Source organism: Anopheles aquasalis, chromosome 2 (genome assembly GCF_943734665.1).
Source record: "Anopheles aquasalis chromosome 2, idAnoAquaMG_Q_19, whole genome shotgun sequence".
NCBI classification, from domain to species: domain Eukaryota; kingdom Metazoa; phylum Arthropoda; class Insecta; order Diptera; family Culicidae; genus Anopheles; species Anopheles aquasalis.
In genome coordinates, this window is record NC_064877.1 from 55,130,647 (window position 1) to 55,150,646 (window position 20,000).

The 20,000-nt window shown below is 43.3% G+C and overlaps 1 protein-coding gene across 1 annotated transcript in view; it reads left to right on the forward strand.

Annotated features, from left to right (window-relative positions):
* Positions 1-10,989: 10,989 nt before the first annotated feature.
* Positions 10,990-20,000, forward strand: part of LOC126571560 (uncharacterized) — a 12,394-nt gene continuing 3,383 nt past the window's right edge. Inside the window, exon 1 of the mRNA XM_050230172.1 lies at positions 10,990-11,079. Within this exon, the coding sequence (XP_050086129.1) occupies positions 10,990-11,079 (90 nt within the window). The remainder of the gene's footprint in view (positions 11,080-20,000) is intronic.

A 20,000-nucleotide genomic window follows, 5' to 3' on the forward strand; every position in this document is an offset into this window, starting at 1 on the left:
TACACCGCAGTTACTGTTCTACTAGCAATTGTGCTTCAAAAATTTTATCTAGATTCGATCCGGTGATGCGGTGGTGCTTCCCGAGGTGCGGATGAATCGGTTTGCGAGCGTTACAGTTCGGTTGCAGGCTGTTTGACTAGCTCATCGGGGGGAATGTGTGGTTTTACCATTCCATTGAACATCCAGCGTTGGTAGCAAATTGGAAAACTTTCTGGATCACTTCCGCTCGATCCAAGGGGCTGGATGGGGCGCATGTTCTTAGCGGAAGCGGCCATTGAATCCACACAGTACGGCGTTGCAGGCTACGTTCCGGTGGGTTCTATGTTTGCTTGTAACAAGCCGGAGTTTAATTGTTTGGCCGGTTATTGTTGTACCACATTTTCAATCAATTTTACAAGACGCAAACATGATGCACAATGTATCTTATGGCGGTGAACATGGAACCTAATATCGTCCTTCGTATGGATGTAATAATATTGGTGGAGCGGCATTGGACCTGTTGCTATCAGTTGATTTTTAATCGTACATGACTTTCTTAGAATAGATTAGCTTAAAAAATGTAGCTTCATGGTCTGTCGCAAAGTAAACTGGACTTTTTGCATAGGAAAACTTTTGGTGGCGCTATCTTAATGTGGGTATTTTTGTTTGAAAGATGCATCTTTGAGCGACTTTCAGTCCAAATTTCATGGCATTTGGTCTTCTAGAAGCAAAGTTATTGAATTAAAATGACAGTATGTTTTTGTCATCGGTACAAAAATGATAATTAAACAAAAAACCAATATCAAGTTTAGCTTTTAAACTCGGTAAAACGTTTACCTAATTTATGCAAAAAGTGTTTGGTGATGATTGTCTCTCCCGTGGCAGAGTTTATGAGTGGTATATGCATTTTAAAACTGGTCGTGAAGATATCAACGATGACATTCATGTCAACTAAGCCAGGATCGAAATTACGCCTTGGAGCATCGAAAGAAACGCGGGATTTTATCAAAATTGACCAAACAACCGGCCAAACAATGGTTTGCCATATATTATCTTGGTGTTATGAAGCTTTTAATGCATAGCATGTGTCGCATTAGGCAAGATTATCGTGAAAATGGAAGTTGGCGCATGTTGCGCCGATAATGCGCTGCCTCATCGCTCAACGCTCACCACTGTTTTTTGACCAAAAAACTGCATTTTATCGAAAAATCCTTCCCCGTAATCACCTGATCTGGTTTCCTGTGGCTTTTAAGTATTCGGTAAACTTCATTTGCGGATGAAAGGAAAAAGTTATGCGGACATTTTGGCCCTTCAGAAGGGCCTTGTACCGACCACCCAAACATACCGTCACTTTATGCGCTATAACATAGCTTCTAGAGGACCATATGCTATGAAATTTTGACTGAAAGTCCCTCAAAGATGCAGCTTTCAAACAAAATTACTCATATTAGGATAGCGCCACCAGAAATTTTTCTATGTAAAAAGTCCAGTTTACTTTGCGACAGATCATGTAGGATACGTTTATGGTAAAATGGACAGCTCTTTGTTATAGTAAATTGTTTCAAACCCGTGTGTCTGTTAGCGATGAAATAAAAAAAAATGTCACAATGATTCTTTATACTTTGGAAAACAGCTTACGTCGGCCATGAGATGGAAGGTTATTGTAATTGCTCAACATTTTAGTGCTCAACAAATTAGAGTTTGTCAAATTGAAATAAGATGCCTTATGTTTATATCGTAAGCTAATTCGTAGATACAGTATGTTTGCTATATCAAAACATAATACTACAGGGATTGATTAAAACATAAACAATATCCCGTTGCGCAACTGCGGTGTTATGTAGAGAAATACAAAAAAATATACAGAGAATAGCTGTTGCTATACAGAGAATAGATAGATGTTGGGCGATAAACGCAAGCAAGTAACGGTCAAACGACTTGACCTATCACTGATAGAATCTCACATTTGATCGAATTTTCTAGTTTTACTACCTGAACACACGAGAATCATCATTATCTAATTACTTTATGTCATAAATAGATAACATTTGCACAAAACACTATCTAAAATATTTCTCCTAGTTGGAATATACTGAAGATCATCATCAAATACAAAAGCCAAAAAGGCAATAATGAAAAGGATAGCATACCGAAATGTTCACCATTTGGATTCCGTTCGTGTGGTTAGAACCTTGCCTGGCTGCTACTTGCTACTTGTGCTAAAATTGTAAAGATACAGTCAACATAAAGCATTCCTAAAAGCAGATGCTAGTCATCCAGATGGTGGACAATGCACCAACGATACGCCTCTCGCCTGCGATCAACCGTTAGAACCGCGACCGAAACAACCCGAGAACACAACCGCCGCCTCTTCCTCGCCCTTCCAAAAACCCCTCGGTCTTTGGCCTCCATTCAATCGCTATTCGATACCGGAACCTTGCGCCAGAACGGATCTAGCACGATTGGGAGATGATCTTCTTCAATTTTCCGCCAAAATAGCTGATACGTGCGCGCGCCCTCGCTCTCTACTCCCCCTCGTGTGCTCCGCCCGATTCCTCTGATCAATCAGCGAGTGTATGAAAACGCGTACTGAAGTTACGGCACTGCTCGGACGATCTGGCGTAATTGGCAATTGTAGCCGATCACACCTGATCTCGTCCGGCTCCCAACATGCCAACAGCTGCACTTGGCTTCGGCCTTTTTCTATGTTTTTCGGTGGTAGAGAAGGAGGTAATACAAACATTTTTCGCAATTCGATCGGTTTTTCCCACTCCCGATCGCGCGTGTAGAGTGCGCACGGTATTGGTTCTGGAAATGGTTGGAAAGCTTTTAAGCCAAGTCCAGCTTTGCCTTTCATTTGCGTGCACATGAAGTGCGCTGGACGTTGGTGTTGTTGTTGCTGTTGTTTTGCTGGCTTCGGTTAGTATTTAGACTGGCGCCACGCTCGATCGCCACGTGGTTCTCACCTACTTTCCTAAGAACGGTGCGAGTAAGTTTAATTAAATTTGCTGATACGGAAGTGGCCCCGGGGGGGTGAGGGATGGGGAGGAGCAAACGGTAAACGGACAGCTCATCTGGGGAGCTCGTGTGGTCGATTTCACATTCGCTGGTTTCTTGGCCACAAGAAAAAAACGGCCCAAGAACGCCAATCCAGAGCCAACGTCAGCTTACAGCTGTTTATTGTTGGACCTTTTTTTTTGTACCGACAAAAGTCGATCTTCCACTTCGCTTGGAGCATGATCGATTTGTGCTTTGTGCAAAAAAGATTCCCATAAAATACTTGATACTGTGAGGGTGGATGCAATAGGTGGTATACTCGTAGACTGAAGATGTTGTGTTTTCGCTCTCTAACTGCAGAGACGAGAAAGAAAGGTTATTTTGGAGGGAACATTGTTCCACATTCATCACAAGGAGGTCCATATCATGATCATCAATGACTATCAAGATGTTATTTGCAAATATAGGAAATATATTTGTACTTTCATCGGCTCTAGCATTGTATCCATTTTGAGAGCTTGATTAGTGTATTTTTTTTATCATTTGAGGTAAAGATGGGAACAAGCGATACGTGGTTTTGCAAAAAATATCGTCATTAAATCTTCGTTCGTTCGATTAGCCATTGGAAACCACCATGCATATGTTTAATAGATGGTCTCAAATAGCAATTCTCTAACTATTGAGAGAAACAAGCAAAACTTTTTTTTCTGAAAATCCACGATTTTGTAAGATCTCAACAATGAATTACTATTAAATCGTCTCTGTTGCATTTTCTATTAAAAAAAGGCCGCGCAACTGTTTAAACAACCACTAATAATTACATTAAAATTGTGGACTATATAATTTCAAACATGTAAGAACAAATTTAAAACTTTGGTAATTTATAACAAAGAAGATTGGAAAAGCTTTTAAGAATCGAAAACTAAAGGTCTAAACGAAAAAGGGCCGTATAAATTTACAAGAAAACTTTGGGAACAAGCAGGAATGCGAATAAGAAGGAATATTAATAATTTTTATTGACAACATTGTTGGTGGAAAAATAGGAAAAAAAATTCAATCCAATGATGGTAGATAAACTCTTTTTCTATACTATTTCCGATGCAGGCAATTTCGTTGCAAATTGTGGCCTTCGGATTGGAATATCAAAAGTGTTTTTGTTTTTTTTTCATTTTTAAGTTGATTTAGATGATTAAATTGAGACTTGATTACTTCATTTCGTTTCATCACATTATAAGTAATGCATAATTACTTCGTATTGTTCGATCGTTTTTTTAGGAATGTGTCGTACGAGAAGCGCTGATCGCAGTTTATTCCAATTAATTTATATTACAAACTTCTCCAAAAGATTCTACAGGGTTTTGAGCTAAAATTTGCCTTCGTTTGTGTCAAATAATAGATTAATGCCAATTTCTGTAAACTAATAGTAAGCAAGCCGGTGCTAAGTCAGATTTTGTGTCATCGACGGGAAGAGAACATTTAGAAAGAAACATATCTGGAGTATAGAGCTATTGTATAGGAAAATGTCTAGGAACCTAACTTTATACTACTACTAATAATTCTTTTACTTAAAAAAACTGTCTTGGATAATCAATTTTTACTGCACTCTAGCTTGAATTTTACTTGAAGTCAATTTGGAAAACAGTAAAACCAGAAGCGATCTACGTTTTACAATGAAGAAAAACTGATCTAGTAACGAAAATAACTCATCGTTATAAGTAGATCTTTGATATTCGCACGCGCATTCGACTAATGCACATTTCGAAGGAACAAATGAAAAACTCATCTTTGAACACTTTAGAAACATCGATTATTGCTCCCCTACGTCTGCTTTTTCCCTTATCAAACCTCACCAGCATGTCACATGATACCGGATGAAATCATATCCGAAAACAACATGTTGCTGAAACCAAAATGCTCCCCGGGTTCCTTCCGGGGCACTACACTCTCTGCATGGTAGTATACCAGCAGCAGCGGCACCGGTATGCAACGTGCGCCACAATCTCATCCAGCCGGGAAAATGCTCGAACCTACCGCGAACCCCTCCCCGCGACCCACACCACCGCTGAAGCATAGCGGATCTCGCCAACAACCCCAATCCGCCCCCCTTCTGCCGTTTCTTTTTTCTTTCACTATATCTCTCCCTCTCTCTTCAACCGCTTCGCACTTGGCATGCAGCATAAGCGCCACGGACCAACCAACGGGCCCCCGGGTATGATGCTGCAGCGGCGGCCAAAGTCAAGATCATTCACTAGCGAGCGTGCAACCGAAGCAGACCTACCCGATTGGAGCCGTTGGAGTGGCTTAGCAAGCAAAAGTGCCTGTTGTTGTCGTCCAGACGCGAACCGCTGAGCCGCTTGCGTTGCGATCGCATCTTCCGTTCGATTCGCCTGTTTCGCGCCCAGACAAAGGAGGATCCTCCTCGTGGTGAACTCACGTGTTGTGTTGTGTCTTAGATCGTCTTCGTTCTTCTGATTGTGTTGCTGAGGTGCACGGTAGTGGACTTTACGGTGCAGTGTTCCTGCCAGCATTGCTTCAAGTGTGATTTTCGGTGCGTTAAATATGGAGCATATCCCTTCGTGTATCTGTGCCTGTGTCTGTGCTGATATCATTGTTCTTGACGGTGGTGGATCGTCATCACCGATGCTGGTGCCATTCCGTTTTGAGCGTTGTTTAAGACTGAACTGAAACGGTTTAAGATTATGTTTGGTTGCAACTCTTTCTCTCTTTATGTCTCGGATGCATAGCAGAAGCAATCAACTCCAAATGTGCTAAGATTGCATCCTGCATGTAACGATGATTCGCAGAACTTGATGTGCTGCTTGCTCATCTTCCATCCATCCATCCATCCATAATCGGCTAGACGACATTCCGGTCTGTCATGCTGTTATTTTCTTGCTGCTGCGACACATTTTTAGCACTCGCTCGCAGCTCCCTCGCTGCGAACTGGGAAGTAGGTCAGCCGCGCATTTTGATGAGCCGCGTTGCAAAAGCATCGAAAAATGGAATTCACAATGCAGCCAGTCAGCGCTGGGCACTGAATGGCTGACCTTTGATTTGATTTTCCCGCGTGCGGCAGGCATTTCGTGTTTTCTATTCCTCACCAGCCCCCCTTTTTTTGTTGTTTTGATGAAAACTCAACGCCTTCCGATTCGGGGGCCTTAGATTGGGTGTGGAACGGGGTGGGCTTGTTGGAAGATGATAATTTTTATTATATTCATTCACTTCGTTTGTCTGGCCACCGGCGGGCCGACCGCGCGCCCGGTGTTGGAATTTAATTTATTTCGATTTCGTTTTCGAACGGATTTACCTACTTTTGGCACTAATGATGGGTGGGGAGAGACCCGAAACCCGAAGGCCATTTGTAGCTGCTCCACTGCTCGAGAGTAGTATTGGCTCCCTGATGATGCTGATCGCGGGATGACAGGCAGGCTTCGGGTCGATCAACTCGATCAAACTCGCTAAACCCGTTTCGTTAGCACCGGGGAGAGCCCTTTTCGCTGCCGAGGCGCAACAATTAATCACCTTTCTCCAGCACCGCCAATGGGAGGCCAAGGAGTGGACGTCAGTCTCTAACCTGAATTACCGATCCACGAGGGGCCCCCCCCACCTCGGACGGGAGGTTTGGCTCGATGCCAATTGGGTACGCAGCACCAGCAGTGGCAGCGGCAGGATTCCCGGAGTGGTGATCGGTCCGGAAAACGAGATCACACACTCTACTCCCTGACACCCTCTGTGCTGGCAATAAAAAAGGAAAACGCGCCACGAAAATGTGTGCCAATTGATTGTGATGATGGATATGCCTTCCGAGGGTCGCCCGAGGGGTGGAAATGGCGCGTGCGCTTAGACGAAGAGACAGAGAGAGAAATGCGCATTACCACCACCACCACCAACTCGCTGGAACCAATATTTACCCAGATTGTCGGCGGTAACTGGAGTAACTGTGACAGATCGGGATAATGTGACGGGCACCGCGGATCACTTGCTTGGAGCTCGATCAACTCTCGATCAGGGATCAAGGTCGTAAGGAGGAGGAGGAGAAGGAGGAAAAGGAGAGAGAGAGAGCAACCAGAGTGGGGAGTGAAAATGCAGAATGACTAATCGTCCGCTCTGCACTAGAGTGGCGCCCAACTTGCGGCTTCTTTTCGGAGCCAAACAATCTGGGGCCGGTTCCGCCACACTTTTCACGGGGCGCCACCGGGCCTTTCGCTCCCGTTGCGATCCGTTCCATACCAGCCGGTGGGAGTGGGGGGTGAAAGAGACTGGTAACTAGCTAGTTGCTTTTAGTTTTTGGGGGGAAACCCCAAAAATATGCCATGGAACGCAATCGTTCAGCGCAATGAGAGTGAAAGGAGAAGGAGAAGGGGGGATGGGGGTGCAGGGATCTCGGGGACTCGATTTCGGGCCCGGAGCGCAAGCTCGTTCGGCGGTTGTGTCGGTTTGATCGCGCGATAGTGTTACTAATGATGGCCAATTGTTGTGTTGCGCTTGGTTTTCCGCGTGTTTTTTTCCAAAGCTTTCTTTCTCCTACTCCTCCTCCTCCTCGTTGTCGTGGCTGGTTTCGAGGTAATGGAGCAATGAGAAATTGAGAACCGTCGTCATCGTCGTGGTCGTGGTCGCGGTTGTCGCGGAAGGTAAAACCATTGGCCCGCGAAACGGTGTCACCGCGGTGCTGGTTTGACAGCATGGTCCCCCCGGGGCCGGGTTGAGGGGCGGCGTGAAAACGATAGTGTACAGGTGTTGCGGCGCCAGGCGTCGCGGTTGTTGTTGTTGTTGCACGAGATGAGAGCACTTTCTAAAGGTGGCAAGATGAAGCATCGATAAGCATGGGCGAGGGGGGAGCGGGGTAAGCAGCAGGGAACAGGAAATCCAGCCAGAAATGCCCGCACTGCGCCGAATGCCAACGGAATAGACTATCGGTTGCCCTAGATCCAGGATCAGATCTATGGGATTTCCTTTATTCAACCCCCTTTTTTTTTTGCCAATTCCCTCGATCTGCCAACAGTGGAATGTAGGGACGGTATGCTGCTGGTTTGATTGATGAGCCAGGTGCCCTGTTATGGGGGGCAGGATTCGTTTACAGTTTACCCTCTCCCTTCAAACCGCTGCACGATGCGACAGGGAATGGAAAATGCAACAATTCTTTAATGAAATTCGAAGCCATTTTAAGAGGTTTTCTTTCAATACCAAAACATTCATCTCGATCTATAGAACAATTTAAATAACAACTAATAAATCACGTACTATGTACATAGGGTTTATCAATTACTGTCCTGAGATGTTTTGTTCAAACTGGGCACTTTCAATCACTCTGCCCAGATAGAATTATACCCAGATATTATACCATGGTTTGGTTTGAACTCTGAGGTTTTTTTTGCTAATGAAAAACATTTTTGAGAGGTCATTCAGCTCGAAAACCTACCAGACAGGATCGTGGAACTTGTATCTTTTGTTTGAGACCATCTTCGAAAGCGTAGGTGTAAGCTGCTCACTTGACAAAACACAAGTCAAATCATTTGAGAGTCTCGTCGAAAATCTCTAGAGGAGAAATTACTCTGTTCTTGCCGTAAATCTTTTCAGTTGCCTGTGACATCATCATCAGGATTATCAAAATTAAACATCTTTTGATCAAAACCGATCACCTACAGTAGAAAGATTGAAGAGAGAAAAAAAATTGATGCCATCAAAATATCCAAGATTTCTTGCGTTGTAGAACTTATCAATGCACGATTATGCTGAACCTCCTGACATGCCATGTTAATTTTTGCCAATAGTAGATCGATATCAGTCATTTGATCGATTTCTTTTGGGTGCAGTTTTTTTTCTTCTACGATGTTCTCTGGCTTCTCAACATTTTCAGTTGCTACAAGCATGTGCCGCTTCTCACGACGAATTTGTATGCAAGTTTGCAACTTCTCAAACTCTCAAGGTGAAAGATCGCACAGTTCTGTCCTGTAGGAATCGGTTATGAGAATATGATATCGAGAACGTGCGTCTTGTGTTAAAATAGGTCTCCAACATAAAGGACCAAGTTTTGGCCTTTGGAAGCTACCATTGAACCGACACTGGCAGTGATTGTAGATTAGATTTACAGATTTTTGATTGAAAATATTTCAACATTGAAAACCTCAATGAACTCCAATGCTTGTGCAGCTTGTAGCTTAAAACAGTGTTCTAAAAATGCGGTTCATGTTTGGGGTCAATTATGTTTGTGTTCGTTTAGAAGAATGCAACGTGGCTGCATCTTGCTGAAATACAATATTTTCAAACATGTCAAAGTTTTCTTTAACCCAAAACGTTTGTCCTGTAAAATATTGATCCAGACTTCAGTATTCATTTTACCGCTGATTTTTATACTAGTTTGGAGCATCAAACATCATAACTGCTGTAGGATGATTGCTGAAGAACATCAATCATTACATTCTCTGTGACATTCTTGGTCTTCAGGGCTAATATGAACCTATCCTCCCGGGATTTTGATGCTGGAAGGGCCGTGAACGGTTTCTCATCAGAGAACACGACTTTTCGCGTAACTTTGGGTACATTTTACTGGATCGAGTACATTTACTGCACATTTGGGTACATTTTACTGGAGTTTTATACATCGTTTGGCAGATATTAGTGCGACGAATACACCAATCCAAAAAAAAAAAACATTCCCTAGTAAGTCAAATGAACATTGTAGCATTTTGTTTATGGCACACCCTGTAGAATGATAAAGTGGAGAAGCGGGATGACTCCCGCCACCAACCATGTAACTTTCTCCGTTGGTACGTTCGCACTGTACATCCCTTCGCTTGTCACTATCACAGCGCGCATCATATGCTGGTCCTAGCCACCGCCGGGGGGTGGGAAGGTTGTATGTAAATGCAGGCCCTTACCCCCGGAACTCCATTTTCAATATTGCAAACTTTTACACACCACGCCCGGGCCCCCTGTCCCATCGATGGCCCGATGCTGGTGGGGTTTGAAATCGAAACTAATTCCCGGCCTAGAAGGCGTCTAATCTCGCGGGGAACGCGAAGCAGCCGCATCGAATGGGGATACGATGCGGCTCGCGATCGCACGTCAGGACGCCACCATTGCATTTAACCTTATTTCAGTCCGCGTTTTGTAGGACAGACCTCTCCCCCCGGGGGCCCGAGATGTCTTCCTATGGTAACCACGCCGGACAAGGCCGGTTTCCGATGCAACCGGTCGATCGATCGATGGAACCCTCCGGGGGCGTAGTGGCCCGGCAGCCCGGCTAGCCGGTCCACGACAGGTTGTCAGGAAGGTGCAACAACATCTCATCACTGGTGGAGTGGTGGAAAGAAATCGAAACCAGTTACGGAAGAAGGGCTGCTAACTGTTTCCGAGTCCGTGTTCGAGTCCGAGATTAGCGCTTGAGGCGCGCAAACGGCATCGACGAAGGCAATTGATGCCGCTCACGGCACGTAACCGGACTTCCTTCAGTGGACTGCCGTGAACTGCGCTTATCCCTTTCTCTATAACAGCAGCAGAAGTCTTTGAAATCCAACAACGCAGGGAACTGGAAATAATTGTAAAGTTTTCCAAGGAACACACCGTCAACATCAATCACGCTGGCGATCAGTTGAGACAAACAGAAGCTCCTGAAGCACGCAATTATCCGCCACCTTCTTTCTCCACCCCCGATTACGCCCACTCCAAAAACACCTCCATGATTAGCACTTTTTTTTTCACTTACATTCCGCACCGAAAACGAAAACTCCACCATTATCGGCGTGCGCGGTGTGTTGTGTGGTATGTGGTTGTAACGTTTCCCGTTCGTCTTTTCTTCATCTCTCCGTCAGTAAAGTAAGATCGCCCTGGTACGCCCTTTTCCTAGCCGATTGTCCGTCGCTCGCCGCATGCTGCATTAGTTTCCACGAACGGCGGGCCACCTGCTGGATGAGAAGACAAACCTCCCTCGTGTACGCTCCGTAAACCGCAGCGAAAAGAGTGTAGTGGAGTGTTGTTGTGTTCCTGCCTCGAACGGCCTAACGGTACGGGCCAATGCTTACAACGAAAGCGAAGATGAAACTGCTAAGGTCAAGTATTGTCGAGTGTAGCAGCGGGCATCTGGTCGCGGTACTGTTCACCGTGGTAAGTAGCAGCCGAATCTGTCATTGAATTATCATCATCATAGAGAGAGGGGGAAACATAATTAGCTAAGGTGTGAAGAGGAATGTGGCTGCGTTACGCACATTATATGCTGCTTCCGTACCTCAGAACAACAGTTAGCACGCGGCGCCACCGAGCCAGCCGTTGTAAAGTAGACCATAAGCGATGTGCATGACATCGCCATTCGTTTTTTTTGTTTCTTCAATCCTTAAATGCCCAAACCATAACCGCATTAACTGCAGAGAACGCGCTGCTCCGGCACATATTCATAATGTCGTGTGGCGAAAGATAAATTACGGAAATTAAAATCAGCGGCCAATTACCGATTGACGCTGCCATTGGCCACGTGGTTCAGCCGCATTGCGGTTTATCAAAAAATTTCCCTCAATTACCCCACGAACAGGGAGCTACAATTCCGGAAAATGAAAAACAAAAACAAACTTCCGCTGCTGCTGCCGGAGCTTCCGTGTCCGATGGTTGAAACGCCGTTATGCTCCCGGTGGCGACGGTGGCGCTGGCGCGTTTCTCGTGATCACTCCCGTTGAAGTCTTTCGATTCCAGAATCGCGTGGTTCGCGTTCGCGTTTGTATCGCTTGCGCTTATTGGATTCAGTTAATTGAAAAATGGGGCGAATGCAATGCGCAGTGGCACACAACCGGCAATGCCCGGACATGCAACGCTAGCAGAGCCAGCGCCTTGCTTGCCTTTCACTGGAATTTCCAAGAACGCTTCTGTTGAGCTTCGTTTCCGTTTGGGGGCGATACTTATCCCACTTCCCAAAGATGTAGATCTGGATCACGCTGATACAAAGTCCGCTGGCAATCGAATTAGTTTGGGGCTGGTTAAGAACAGCTTTTTTCTTCTTAATAGAATGAATCCTAATTCGTTCTGGATCGAGTGCAGCTCATGTTTTGGATATTGATGCTGGAGCTACTTAGAATTCGCAGTCACAAAACAGTTGCGTGTGCTGGGCTGTTAAAAAAGTACAGACGTTAACGTTGTATGTAAAAATGCTGTTAATTTTCCTTTTCCGAAATTATTTCCTTATGATTTCGATGAATTTTCGTAGCTTTCGACGAATATCCTCAATCGCAAATTAAACATATTGGTTAGTCGGTTTGACTTCATAGCTCACAAAAACACTCTTCTTCAAATAATGTTTGAATTGGGGATAAATAAAAGAAAGAATGAAAAGTAATAAACTCGATTGTTGCACCTAAAGTACCTTTCGACTGTACTTGGAGTTAACCAAATCTGTCTCAAACTTCACTGGAAATTTCGCCTTGATAAAACGAAATGCACGAACCGTTCTGCAGTGTCACAGAATACCAGAATCTTATTCATCTATCCACTGCTGGATACATTGGTCATGTCCAGCGCATCCTGGCAAAAAAATATCAGCAAAAATGTACATTAATTCGTTAGATAGATGGGTTCTTCTACCAAATGATCTTGCAGAATTTCATACCTGAGAGTTATTACAAGGAGTTCAATAATTAATGTACGATCCTGAAACCATCTAACAGCTTGATTGATGGCCTTACCAAAGGAGTTGCGCGCGTAACTTTGCACTTTTTTTAGAGATTCTTTATTTGAGAGTGTCGTTTGCCCAAAACAAACTTCCTTGTTCGGTACTAAATGTTCCCTAAATGTTGCCCCTAGACTCGACGTTTCTCGCATGTCTCATGAGTTGCTCAAAGTTGATCTACACACTACATGCATGCCTTAAAATGCTTTCTTCGTATTTCGTCGAAACTTTTTTTCAGATTGATCAGTTATAGGTGCATAAAGCATGGAACAGTTAATATTTGGCCGCATAAAACAGGTCTCATCTCAGGCTAGAAATAAGCTAGACACATGGTAAAGGTATCATTTTGTAGGTATTTTATCTAGCTTTCCAGTAAATAAATAAAAGCGCGTAGAAATTATTGGGCCACGTTGCGTATGAATTTACGCACTTTTGGTTTTATGTTACACATAATGTTCTGCACAGTAGTGGAAGAAGTCTCATTGGCCATTTTTTTTACACCATTTGTACATTACAAATGGATTTTTAATCATTTTACATTGTTTATGTAGTCATTAGTAGATAATAGCCCACTATAATGGTATTGGACGATACTACTGTGGCAATTTGGTGGATTGAAGATTTTTGGTATGAAATCAATGCTGTTGTTTCGAAACCACTTTATGATCTCTGTACTGGAATGGCAACTTGCTAAATCGGACGAAAATTTAACAGGACCTTTATGTCATTTAATAAAAGATAAAACGATCTTTTCCAGGCTTTTTTTTTGTACAAACGGCCGTTCATGGACCCTCCCGTCATAAAAACACCCGTCGTTTTCAAGCGATAACTGCAGATCGCTTCCCAAATGAGTAATTTACGGGAAATTTCATCTGCCTAAATGAACTAAAACCTTACATCGTACTTCCTCTACGATTGCTAAAGTCAAATTTGTCTGCTGGTTTTTGCCAAATTGGAGTTTTACGTGGGTTTTTACTGCAGTTAAATTAAGTTTTCATAAAGATTGTGCAGACTTTTTTTTTCACCCTTCGTCTTTTATCGGCGATAACTTTTGAAGGCATGGTTCGATTTTGACGAATTTTTTATCACTAAAAGAAAAGACTTAGACCTTTGAAAAAACACCCACACCAGAGTAGCAAAGCGATCACTAGGAGCGCTACAGTGAGTAGAAGAATGCGACCAAATATTAAGTGTTCCAAGCTTTATATTTTATTTAACATACGGCTCGTCCGTCCTCATATATGTTTAAAAAAAAGCTTTATATTTCAATATATTTTCCTCGCATACGGATTTGCAGGATACTTTGGTCCGAATCGAAGGGTCTGGTTATGCTTTACATGTTCTAAATACCTGATAACTAAGCTACAGATCGTGTGCATTGTTTCTTCTGAGCAACTGTTGTTTGTTTTCGGAAACTTTACTTTTATTTGAGACACTTGCTCACAATGCTTGCTGATAGAAAATGAATTGATAATTCAGACTCTATAAACAAATCAGACCGTCAATCCTACGGCGCTCCGAAACTGACGAGGCATTAAGCATCAATCGCTAGAAAACACAAGTGTATCAGTTTCAATCCCGATAAACTGTTACTGCTCTAAGGCACTTTTCACAGCATCCCCATTCGCTGATCCCAACGAGTGGCCTTTGGCAATGTTTGGCTATCGCATTGCCGTTCTAATGACTGCAATTACTTGATACCCCACCCTGGCCTCCTGAAGCCCACTACAACCGGCCAAAGCATAAAGGTTAGATACACGCAATCGCTATTTGCACCTACTTGCTCACATTTGCCTAAGGCATAACACAGCCTCAAGTCCAACCGGGGATTGTACTCCTTGTGGCTGAAGGAATTCAATGCCGAGACAAATCATCATCGCGGTGTGCACTGCCTTGCCCTGCCGCTACTGCTGCTGCCACCACCACGACGAAAAAACCCTTTAGCGACTTTAGCATACATACTAATTCCCGGCTAACGGATGCGACCGGCAGTGTGCAGTGGCTCGAAAATGTATCATTAAATCCGGCAGCAGCAGCAGCAGTGCACGGTTGTCGTCAGCTGCGTCAGCATGCAGTTATGTGCAGTTACCGGGACGACAGGGCCTCCCCCCCTCGCCCAAAAACCTCCCCGAAAGCCAATGAAGAGTGCATGCAGCGTGCACTTTACTGCGCTACGATTGACAGCGACATTCGATGCAACGATGAACGCGCAGTCCTCTTCGGCAGTCCGTTATGTGTTCACTGTGGCAGTAAATTGAAAACCACATCCCCATGGCCCTCCCAATAGAATGGAAATGGTTCTCAAGAACTAAACACTCGGGAACAACAGTTCAACATTCCCGAACTGATCGTTTGCCATTGCAATTGCCCGTTCCGATCGTGCAATCCGAGGTGGCCTTGGAGCGTGAAATTATTTACAGAAAGTTTATCTCCTGCTCTGGTCCGATATCGCGTGCTATCGATGCCGCGCCGCGATACAGTTAATTCTGGTGGCTGCGTGCTCGCCAAGGGAGAAGACGAAAAAAACCAATCCCATGGCGCACTTCCGATCTTCCGAACCGGCCCGGTGCCTGGTGTTCTGGAACCGGCATCAAAATTCATGCACCAATTTCCATCGCAACCCAACGGCTGCACCTGGACTTCCGAAGATTTTCCCTTGGATTCCTTGGCTCTTGAATTGAGAGCCAGCTCGGCGCTCGGAGCACGCCATTCCAGAAACTCGGTCAGCGTCGGTCGCTTGACGCCGAAGGTTCCCTTGTTATGCTGCGGGATTCAATTTCATAAATCGGTTTTTTCACGCTCAGCCACACTTGGCTCGGAACGACGACGACCAGGCTAGGCCAGGCCAGGCCATACCAAGGGGCCTGTAGCGTGTTCTTCGTAGCGTGGCGAGCCCCCTTGCTGACGACCCCTTGCTGACAGTTGCTGCAACCAGCAGGCAGCAAGGCAGTGGCCATGTTTGACTTTCGTATGACATAATTGTGTCACGATGATCACTCCTCACGGAGTTCACGGTTGACGACCGGTTGAGCCAAAGTTCATGGTGCTCTGGAGCGCTGGGAACCAAAACGGACGGATAGTTGACATTCGCGGGACCGAGAGTGGATTCTCCGAATTCCCGACCCGCGAGTGGACCGGAGTCGAGATAATGGTTTTATTCACGGTCACCTCTTCTGATGGACAGCGCGACAGTTGGGATTGGGGAGGCGTCTTACGCTTTGCTTAGCCAACCGAGGGCAGCAGCCGCCACCGCGGTGGCCCGTATCTGTCGCCCGAGCAGCTCAATCACTCTCTGTCCATGGATGATGAACTGTTGACACAATTTCCGCGACGAACTCGTGGCGACAGAGTGCGCTTCTGGAAAGTGCATTCGGTGGAACGGAGCCCCGGACTGGATCGTCTTCTTAACCTCGAACCAGGTTGCGGCCCCGTCGTCGCTATGGTTATGCTCGCTATGCTCACTAGTATCCGATAGCAACCATCGTTCGCTGCAGTCCTACATCTCATCTCGGTCTCAGTTAGTTGTATGCAAATTGTTTCATTTTAATATCGCAATTTACCAAACCTCCGCACACCCGTGCCACGTCGTCGTTCCAGATTGGCCATCCCAGACTAGGGGACCACTTTGCTTGGGCTTTTTCTTCGACCTCACCTGGGCCCTGAGCCTAACAAGAGGCTCCACAAGAAGAGGCTGTTGGCTTATCGCCGCGTTGTTCTCACCTTCGCTGTTGCGTCACCTTTCCTGGTGTGGCATGTCTGGTGCACACCTCTTCTTCGTGGTTCCTGCGTCGTCTTTACCGGGGGCTCCGGACGCTTAGCTCGTCGCGAATGGCGCGTTCACATGAGCTACATTTATGGTGTGGCTCCGTTCCGGCGCCGTTCTCACCTGTCTGTCTGTGTGGCTTATTGCTCGGCAGCAGACATCGGCAAACAGCTGACCAAAAGGGTGACTCTTTGAGGCGTTGGTAATAGTTTGAAACTGTTCTGTGGAAGGCACTCGGCGTCTTGCAGAACTCAATAAATTTTTATCAATAATTTTCAGGTATAACTTGATGATAAACACCACGTACAAATACACCGTGTTCAATATACAGTGGTAGACATTCGTATAGCCGCAGCTAGTTTTTTCGAGTTTTTTTCTCGTTTCTCTCAAACTAGCCGATCTTTTTTCATTTGGAATAATACAAAAGGTTTATTTTATCGTTGTTTACAACACATATTGACGAAAAACGTGTAGGACTTGTTTTCGAGAAAATATGAGAAAATTTTCAAATTTCACATGGACATTCGTATAGCCGCACCTTATGAAAAACATATTTTTCAAATAGTTTTTACGAAGCAATCTGCAAGTTGGTATTTTTTATTACTGCCTACATTTCTAACAAATCCAAAACTATAATTTGCCATGGGTTCCGATAAGATTTAATGGGTTTGCTATTCAATTTAAGTGTAACAGTCGTCAATGACCTGACTTAAACTTGAAATATTTTTATTATACCGATTTTTTTAAGAAATCAATCCAAATAAAAACCAAAACGCTTTTTTATGTAATGGCAATAAGAAATGCATACTACACACTTGGATAAAGTGATATTTTTGTCTCCAAACCATGCATTCAATTGTTGGTGAAAATTAATTGATATGTTATTGTCCTGTAATAAAAGGCTTCAATCCCCGATAGATGAATAAAAATGTCTTGCAAAGGCTCTGTTTACATCCCTGAATACATTTGAGTTGAAATTTAAAAAATGGAAAGCTGTACGTGATAAGAAAGTTACAGCAAACATCAAACCCTCACCAACGATTTTTTGCTTTGACTTTCGATGTGGTATGGTGGGTCACTCATGGTTCAAATCCTGCTAATATCGGCTCTATCTATCCAAATTATCAAGAAATTACTTATTCGCTTTGAAAAGAACTTCATTTTGCTTTTATTTTACCTACGTTACCAAATTTAGGGTTAATGAGCCAGTGATCGTTTTGGGCATTAATCAACTTTGGCTTTGCTTTGAGTTTTCTCCCAATTTTATGATTTGTTTATGATCCGTTATGTATAAAATACGTCTGGTTATTACTGGTCCATCCAAAGTTCCTTTAAATTGCCCAAAAGGTTGCCGATTTCTGGCTGATTCATACTAAAACTGACTTTTTGTCCCTTAGGAAACTATTTTCATCGTTTTCGATAGAGGCTTAACCATCCTTTTGGATTTTTTCCGTAGGAAATTATGGATGGATTTCTTATACCTACCGATAATTGAAACAACAGAGCGATTAGATTTGCAGTTTATCAAAAATAGCTTGGTTTTTTGTCATTTTTTATTTATTTGTCAGTTACCCTGGGCGCATTATTTAAAAAAAAAATTAAAAGCCAGGGTGTTATCAAAAAGAGCATTTCTAAAGCTTAAAATAATCTAGAATAGTTCTACTATTGAACAAAAAATACAACCATCAAATACGTGTTAACGAATTTTGCGGAGTATGTTTTTTCTTTCACTGCGGCTATACGAATGTCCATTTTAAAACAGCTGCAATCTGACGATTACTCACATTTTGAAACATAGCACTCACAATTACCCACGTATATAAACCAAATTTTACATGTATACTAGTCACATGTGTAGTAACACAATAAAAGTTTGATACCGTCAAAAAATGCATCCGTTTGCAATTGATTGCCGTTTTACTCCTGAGCCTCTAGGTGCGGCTATACGAATGTCTACCACCGTATTCTCATACACTTTTTTGCTGGACGATTTTGGTATGTTCACAGCACCTAGTTCAAATATCAATATTGTTTTCTGAAAAAGTAATGTTTACTTAACATTTTGGCAGTGAGATTGGTCAGTTTTATGTTTGGGGTCTAGTTTTAAGAACCATGAAACAATTACGTGTCTGTGTTATAAAAAAGATGTTGAACAAGGGAGCGTCCAAGCCCTTTTTTCAAAACCTTGAAGCATCTTGGAATCAAGCTCGATTTCGTATATCGAACCATTAAAAGATAGCTTGAGACTTCCTCTTTGAATTACAAAAAAAGATCGGAAGCGAAAGCAGTCGGCTAGTACTGAAAAAGGGATCAAGACCGTTCGGGAACGTATCCGACGTTATCCTCAACGTTCGATACGAAAAATGGCTACAGATTTGAAAGTTTTGATTTCGACTAAGCATAACTTTTTTAAATAGGAGCTAGAATGTAATGCTTATGAAAAATTGAAAGTTCACGGAATTTCGGAAGCTAACGCACATAAAAAAAATGAAACAGTAACTCTTCTTGTATCGCGGCACGCTGGTCACGACTTGTATTCTCTGATGAAAAGCTATTTGTTCTAGAGCAAAGTTGTTGTGTCCAAAACGATAGATTGTGGTCCAGAAACATTAAAGATGTAGCAGATAACAAAAAAAAAACATCCACAGGTTTTCAAAATGCGACTGGTGTGATCGTTTAGTGATCATTTTTTATCGAAAAAGTCGGATAGATTTACCCAACGTATTATAAAAGATATCTATTGAAAAAAATGGTAAAATCTAGCGTGAAAAGATTATGCTGAAATGAAAATGATGTGTTCCAGCATGTTTGAATGATCTTGGAGGAGCAATTTTCGATCAAAACTGGTGCAGGGACAATTTAGCCAGATTTATAGAGAAGAATGAATGCCTTCCCAGTTCACCAGATCTTAACCTACTGGATTTTATCGTTTTTTTATATAATTATTGAACTTAAACGAACAAAAATTGTCTAACTTTATTCAGTTTGAACAAAAGATCTAAATGTATAGCACCAACTGTGACTCTTTTAAAGAATTTATAATATCAAGCATAAAGTCCACACTCAGTAAGATTTTTATGTTAAGAAATAGTGTTTCAGCAAATGAGATTACCTTTGCGGTTCAGACGAACCTACAAGCTGTAAAGAATTTAGCTGCCTTGTTACCGACAACCGACCAATTATCCGAAGAAGTTGCAAGAGGTCATGAACCAAACACTTGCTTAACTACAGGCAATACATGTCAAGGCGGGAATTAAATCCTACTTACAAAGGATGCAAAGTTTTCAAGAACCCAGTATAGTGTATCAACGCTTTGCTTCTTCTACAGGCTGATTCTTAGCTCTGCATCAGCAAATTAGTCAGCAATAAATGCGTGAATAAACCAGAATAATGTGGAACCACAGCTATATGAAAACGTATAATACAAGTTTCGTTTTTCATACATGCAGCAATTGAAACAAAAACCACGTTTTCCTACTACCTTAGATTGGATAACAACCATTTAAACGCACATCCTGCATTTTTTACCATCTTTTGCCTCAAATACCTCCTGAGTGCTGTGTTCTCACGAGGAATTTGCGATTTTCTCACAATACGTCGAGAGTGCCAATC